This window comes from Sturnira hondurensis, unplaced genomic scaffold (genome assembly GCF_014824575.4).
Source record: "Sturnira hondurensis isolate 20B ecotype Veracruz unplaced genomic scaffold, ASM1482457v3 Scaffold0023759, whole genome shotgun sequence".
Lineage (NCBI taxonomy): Eukaryota > Metazoa > Chordata > Mammalia > Chiroptera > Phyllostomidae > Sturnira > Sturnira hondurensis.
This window is the reverse complement of record NW_028096390.1, coordinates 439141-446775: the sequence shown is the minus strand read 5'-3', so window position 1 is coordinate 446775 and position 7635 is coordinate 439141. Positions and strand designations below refer to the sequence as shown.

The window sequence follows — 7635 nt, the reverse complement described above, 5'->3', positions numbered from 1 at the left end:
ATTATTAGCTTATAAGAATAAATAGAAGTATAATTATGACAAACTATCAAATAATGCTTTTATTGATAATATAATTTGTTGGTTTATCAGCTTTATACTCCCTATCATTAATACATTTCTACTTTTAGAGTACAGTAAACAAGAAAAATCAAAACCATAATAAAGCTAGTCTTCTTAGTTTGTGCCTGCTTTCTAGGTTAAAAAAATATTGTAAAAAACTGTAAAATACATTCCAAGAAAAGTAACAGGCCACACAGGTAAGTTTTGGCAAATGCAACTTTATATTGCAATTCACACATCTGTATCTTAAAGAATGAGATTCAGACTCCAATATATTTTTTAAACTATCAGAAATCATATTACAAGCTTTCACAAGTTAAATCTGAAATAATATAAATGACCAATACACTGAATGTGCAGAAAGTAGAAACAGGACTGTGCCTTCTGTAGAATAAACACTTCACAAATTGTGCAGGATCTCATACTAAGGCTGTGCTCTCCCCTTAACAGCTGACTTAAAATATAAACATATATTAACTGCCTGGTTCTTAGAACACACCAGAATGGGTAGCACACCTCAGAAGAATATCTCATTATCCCAGTGATGTAGACCTTAATTTTTAAACCATGTGGAGAACAAGGGAAAAGAGAATTAATGATCTTCCATGTACTTCCAGATGCATGACCATGACCATTACTGATTTGACTTCCCTTGACTATTTGCTTCGGGGCTAAATAAGATGAAATATACTAGATAACTCTTTAAGGCAACATGTGTTTATTTTGAATTATTAGAACTGCTCATTGCGATTGGTTGCTGCCATTAATGTTGCCTTCCAGACCAATATCTAGTATTTGCAAAATAAAAATGAATTGAAAAAATTTTATACTCAATCAAGAAGAACCACATAATACAGTTCAATGCTAGCAATTTAACTAGTAGATAAGGAAAGTGATAATTAGAAATGGTAAGGTATTAATTTAAAAAGTAAACTCTAATTTGAACCCATACACTGCTTTGGAATGTTCCTCCAAATTTACAAGGTGATTTTCAAAAAGTGTGATAATCCAATAATTCATGGTATATCTTTAGTGGATTACATTGCTTTAAGTCCTCAAATATTTTAGACTTCATGAAACAATAATAGTATGAAATGTTTTTAAAACTTCAAACTTCTAGAATTTGCTTTTATTATTATATTTACTTCATGTCAACTTAATTTATTAAGATGACCAATACTAATTTTTTGACATTTTTCATAAGTAGTGATTTAGCACTTATACTTAGCACCAGTTAATTATATTATCTAGATTTCACCCACATAAAGAAACTTAGGGTTGAGGTTCAGTCCTTTCTTAATTGCAAACCTTCATGGGCAGTCAGCAAGATCACTCTGAGTTTAAAAATTAAATTATAGTTGAATGATTACAAAGACTGCTGAATGTGGCCCAAATTATTATAACCACTAATCCCATCCTTTACTTTCTTCTCAAGATGTGGCTACAGGCCATGGCTGCTTAACAGAGAAGGTCAGTGTTTCACAAGGTTAAAGATTTACAAATGTTCCCTCATATAACACAGTAAGGTTCCCTTGGTAACCTGGATTTTCTGCAGTAAAGAAGCGTTGTGCTGAAACAGCGCCTCAGCTCCCTGTTGGAGAAAATACAGACAAAAGGATTGATTCCTGCTTGGGCAAAACTCATCCAGACAGCAGCTGTTAGAAATCCCCCTGGTACTACAGGCCCTCCTGCAAAAACTCTCCAATAACAGGCTACCAGGTAAGGGCCCCACAAGGTTAGGAAGAGAAAAGTCATTATATAGAACATTCTGCTAATTCTTTTTTCCATTTTGAATTCCTCTAAGACCAATAGCCTTCTTCTGCCCATGGTGTTTGCATTTTGCCTGATGCCCAACAAGGTAGGTGGTGTGGGACCCCTTCCAAATCCTGCTAGCCAATTGGCAGCTGCCTGGCCACTGGCTCCTGGGCCATGAAAAGTCCAGTTCTGGCTGACTGCTGCTACAAACTGGACTGGCTTCATTTTCCTTCGATCGTGAACAAAAAATATCAGCTTGAGGTAGACAAGCTGCGTGGCTAAGAGGATGAGAGCAAGGAGCAGCATAAATCCTAAGGAATCATTGGCCCTGAAGGAGCGGTGTTGGAAGGTGCATTGATCTTCTTCCCTAATGAATGAGTAAGTGCCCACATCTAAAACTGGGGGAAACGCCATGGCCACAGATAAAGTCCACACCATGCAGATCACAGCGAGGCACGTCCAAAACGTCAGCCTCTTTGTATAGAAACGGTGATGGGCAATAGCTAAGTATCTGGTGACACTGATGCAGAAGAGCATGAAAGCAGTGTGGAAACAGGACAAGACCCCCAGAAAGGCAATCACTTTGCAAGTCAAAGTCCCAAAAGTCCAGGTAGAGCCATTTTTAACAGAGTTGAATACAAATGGAAAACAAATTGCAGACCTGAGGATATCAGAACAGCAAAGGTCCAAGAGGAAGTAGTATGGTGCTCTATGCAAAGTCTTATCTTTCACTAGCAAAATGGAGATCAGAAGGTTGCCCACCACACTGACTCCTAGTATAAAACCCAGGGAAGTCAGTTTTAGAAAGGCTGTTAGAGGAGAAAGATTTTGTAAAACGTTGTCAGCTGCATGGCTATAGTTCGCCATAGATGGATGGAAGATCAAGATTACAACCTCAGTCAAGTCTCATGATCTAGATAAAACAAGGAAAAGATAGATCCATGCATTTTTTTACTGAAAATGTAATCCCTATAAAGAACTGATCCAATCTGCAGTAGTGCTTCTCTTTTCTTCCATTTGATTTGCCTCAGAATATCTAGGGGGAAAAAAAGAGCTATCAGTTCTTAAGTTAACAAGCAATAATGTCAGGCAGTGCTAACATAAAGCTGTTGATTTATGGGGAAGTAAATAAAGTTTTAATTTTGAATAATATTATTTGCTTTAGTATTTTTGCTTGAGATTCCAGAGCATTAGCTTGCTTAAGTCTTTGAGCTAGGTAAATTGAAAAATGTTCCTATTTTGGAGAACATACATTTTATTAGGTACCTTTAGGACAAAAGGAATAATGTTCCATAATCATAAAATATGCCAGTCCAGGAATTAGTCAGTGATTGCAAAGGAATCTACAAGATTGATAATAGGAGACAGAGAAGAGACTACCTACATTTATTTGAGGTCTATTAGTATCTGTCAGCATTTTATAGGCAGCATCTCTGCTGATTTAGATCCAAAGAACCCTTGCAAAATATTTGTCTTTTAACTCATGTCACTATTCATGCTGCATATTACAAATATTTGTTGATTTAAATCATAATTTAAAGCATAAACACTGGACTTCTAAATTAATAGGAACTTGTCCCAGAATTTGATGCGATTTAATCTTTTGTCACCCCTCCCCCAGCCTACCCCACCTTAGTTTTGGCAAATCATTTCTCTTTTAAGCACACACAATTATTAAAAATGGTTAGTGTAAAGACTGGACAGGAAGACACACCCAGAGAAATAATACACTTTTATTTTTAAATTTTGGATGCTTGGATTCAAATAAATTTAATATGAGCTTGTATCTCTTGGGCAATTAAGCCTTTCCATTTACTTTGATAATCTGTGTTGCAAATCTAAAGTGGTTACATTTTAAAAGAAAACGTACATTTTCTCCTAGGTGCCTGAGGACCACATGAGGGAAATCAGCTTCTGTTACTCCCACTAAACATGTTTCCTTTGCCACTTTTCACTTGCTAGGAATATGCTGATGGTAAGCCCAGGCAAAACTGCATTCTATGATTTTAATTTCCCCTCTGATACATTCCTGGGTAAATACTGATCTCAACATGCAACATTATGAAACCTGAAATCCGCCACCCCTGGATTTATAATGGGGGGTGGAGAAGGAGGAGGGGAGAGAGACATGCATTACATACGCGAAGATGGGGAGAGAAGATTGCTTCTGTGCTGCAAGGGAACTGTTCCCAGCGATTCTCAGTCTGATATTCGTCAGCCTTGTAAAGCTTTCCAGAAATGGGGCTTTGAATAAGCCCTACTGAAGATGCATTGTCTGATGTACTTCCATTATGCAGTTTATTGTTTAAACACACACACACACACACACACACACACACAAAAACACCACCTGCGTGGGGGTGAGAGAGTGCTCTTTCCCGGCAAACCTGCAGTTTCATGAACACTGTGAGCACCCACGCCCCCCACCACCAAACTTAACTGAGAGTATGTTCTCCTACCTGTTGATATTGGATATCCCGACAGACTATTGCTTCTTTCTATAAATTGCTGATGTTTTTCTTTCTCTGCTTTTTTTTTTTTTGATTTTTTTTTTTTTTTTTTTTTTGGCCTTAGTGCTTTCGGGAGCAGACAGGCAAGGCTGGACAGCGCCTGCGCGCTGGAACCTCCTTGAGCTCCAGCAGCGTCCTCTTCTGTCGCAGCGGCAAGTCTCCCGCAGTAAAGCAGGGGTAGTGGCGAGGTCGGAGAGAAGCGCAACAGGGCCTTGGTGAAGCTAACCAGAGCCCAGACCGTTTCCAGAACTGGCAAAATTTACTGAATGTCCCATCCTGTTTAATTTCCAATATTAGGCTTTTGTATCATTGTGGGTGCTTCTGAACTTACTCTGACCCGCCTGGGAAGTGGGGACTGGAAAGATTCGCTCAGGAACTCAGGCCTACACTTCCTTAGTGCAGCGCTCGAGAAGGCCACCTTTCCTGTAGTGCTGGAACCCTCGCCTTCCCTGAACGTTTTCTCCCTTCCTCTTTAAGAGTGGTTAGAAGCATTGGAATCTTTTTTAAGGTTTCTTTTTAAATGATCTCCCCAGCTCACCTATAAATTTGTCGGTTAGTTGGGGATGGGGAAGAAAGAGAATTAGAGAGGGGAGGGCGAGCGGGAGAGATAAGTTTTTAAGGGACAGTTAAGAAAAATCTTGTCAATGGGGAATAAGGCAGCCCTGTCTTTATCATCTATTCTCAAATTAACGCAAATATGCATTAAGTAGGGAGAAGCTAAATTCAGACAACTGCAAAATAACTTAGATCCGTCTACCTTAACAAATATGACTGAAAAATCTCCAATTATAAATGACTATTCCTTGTATTTCAACTCACTGAGCGATAGCTTTTCTTTTTCCTTCTTGCAACTAAGACTTACCAGTAGATTGGTAATGTCAAAGCAGTTGTGTATGGTTTCCCTTTTTCCCCTTTGTTATTACCGAAGAAAAATACCAAGAATACAAGGAATTCATAAAACTTGACCTGGCCAGGTAGTTCAGTTGCTCGGAGCTTGGGGTTTAGGGTGTGAACCCTTGGTACTGGAGCATACAGGAATCAACCAAAGAATGGATGGGTGGGGCAACAAATCATGTTTCATTCTCTCTCTCTAAAATTTGAAAAAAAGAAGGCTTACATCTGCCCAAAATGTCCAATGCTACCACAGCACACCATACAGTCTGACATCTGGGTTCTTATGGATGACTCTGGAATCATGCATTTCCTTATTCTACCATTTCGGAACAATATTGTTGTAGGGGTAATATAAGATCTTAAACAACTCCTCACCTCCCCAAAACTAGCAGACTTGCTTTCATGAATTCCCAGTGTAAAACGTCTACTTCTCTTCACACATGCTTGCTCTTTTATAATTATCTGTTAATGAAACAGAAAAAATAAAGATCTTTACAGTAATAATTTGATCTTTGAACAGTGGTAAATACCTCACTGTTGGTGAGAATGTGACACTCTGGGGAGCTTCAGCCAATCTGCACACAGACAGTATGGGTTAATTTCCATATTGTGTTTCTTTTGGTTATACCAAGGTAAAGCTTTCCTTTTAAAGTTTAAAAATGATAACTTCAATGTCATGATGTCAACACAAAGTCCTATGTTGGTAATATTGACATGATGTTAAATTTTCCTAATTTGTTTTGGGATGTCCTAAATCCACTAAAATATAGATATTGATTTGTTTTCTTTTTTCTTGTTTCTTTATTTTTTATTTTTTAATTGTTGTTAGAAAAATATATAAAGCACCTAACTCTGGCATTCCTTTAATCTAGAAAAAATCAATCTTACAGTAATACTGGAGTAACAACATTTCTATTCAAGTGAAACACTCTTTTCTGCCAAACAAATTCAGAAGAAATCAAAACTATATGATGGCTTACAATTTCTAAGTGAAATGTCAAATGCATTTTTATGTAATGTCAAATATTTTCAATTTGTTCTTTTTTTATTTCTCAGTTAGTGCCTCGATGTACTTGGCGAAGAGCTATTTCATCAGTTTCATATTTTTAAAAATCTGTAAAATAGAAAACAAATTTGCAGAGTATTCATGATTGCACTGATCTCTGGTTGTATGGAGTAGGGAATAGTTATTTAAAAGTAGATTAAAAGGGTGACTGTCCTGCCAGGCCACGAAGCAAAAATTTATTCTGCCAAAATGTATAGGACCAAGATCCAAAGGTTTAAATATACTTTAAGAAACAGGTATTGATTCCTTAAAAATAAGATGGGGAATGAATATGCAATATTCTTACATTTCCACATCGCAGGGTATATTAAGGCTATACTTTTCCTTTGCAAATGAGTATAGTTATAGCTACTAGTTCTTGACTTTTTCAGCTGTGAAATGATATATCCTTTTCTTGCTTCACAAGGGGGCTCAATAAATTAATAAGATAGTTTCCATTTAGTTCATTAAATGTACTGGAGCAGGTGTGCCTGACCTGTAGCCTGTCAGCCACATGCGACCCAGGATGGCAATGGACATGGTCCAAAACAGAATTGTGAATTTACTTAAAACCTTTTTATTTGCTCATCAGTTTTCATTAGTGTTTGTGTGTTTAATGTGTGGCCCAAGACAACTCTTCTTCTTCCAGGGTGGCCCAGAGATGCCAAAAGGTTGGACACCCTGTAAAGTCTGCATCTTCCATCAATAGGGATTAAAATATATATATTTAATAACTGAGAACATTTTCATATAATCTACAAGTTATCAAATGTAAATGTATTGCTTCAAAGTGTTCAGATCATAACCTTGTTTTGATCAATTCCTTTGATTCCTTATATCACTAAACATAGAAAATTATATTAAGAGTAGAGGAACTAAGCCAACAACAGGAAAATACTCTATCCACCCTGGATTGGAAGGACTCCAAAGGTTTTCAAGTTCTTGGAATGTTACATTTACTATATTGATCAGTGGATTAGGAAATCTAATGTAATTTGCTTCTTATAATAAATATATGTAATTTTATTTAAAACAGCAATTTTCTTCTTTTCAAAATTAATAGGGTATTTCATATTTTTCCCAAGTGATGCACAGTCTCATGATAGTCAAATGAAGTATTTTAGTTGTATGCATTGTTTATGTAAAAATATGTGTCAACATGTAAACAATTCTTGGTGAATACAGAGATTAATAGGCCAGGATAAAACATTCTAAGAAAATACTTTTTAATCTTTTATTTAAGGTGTTATTTCTCCAGCTTAAAGCTTGTCATTAAATTTTTAAGTACACATGTCTTTGGTATTTTTAACTGTTACTGAAATCTAAACTTGTGTATGAAAAGGAGATTTTTGTAAATTTTCTGGAAACTAT

General features: G+C 36.6%; 1 protein-coding gene and 1 long non-coding RNA gene across 3 annotated transcripts; one reads left to right on the top strand and one right to left on the bottom strand.

Moving 5' to 3' along the window:
- Positions 1–328: 328 nt before the first annotated feature.
- GPR85 (G protein-coupled receptor 85) lies at positions 329–4125 on the bottom strand. Its single transcript, XM_037037868.1, has 2 exons — positions 3957–4125; positions 329–2851 (listed from the first exon to the last, which is right to left on the bottom strand). Exon 2 carries the CDS (start codon positions 2680–2682, stop codon positions 1570–1572), a length of 1113 nt encoding a protein of 370 aa, XP_036893763.1. The 5' UTR covers positions 2683–2851; positions 3957–4125; the 3' UTR covers positions 329–1569.
- LOC118981146 (uncharacterized) lies at positions 1694–5702 on the top strand. Of its 2 annotated transcripts, none has more exons than XR_005065275.1 (4): positions 1694–1779; positions 1865–1918; positions 3698–3790; positions 4390–5702. It is a non-coding gene; the product is annotated as an uncharacterized LOC118981146 (long non-coding RNA). The 2 variants fall into 2 exon arrangements; XR_005065274.1 differs by having other exon boundaries at positions 1865–2193.
- Positions 5703–7635: the final 1933 nt, after the last annotated feature.

Excerpts from the sequence above, each read along its gene's own strand:
- GPR85 (XM_037037868.1), bottom strand. The coding sequence starts at position 2,682 with ATGGCGAACTATAGCCATGCAGCTGACAACGTTTTACAAAATCTTTCT.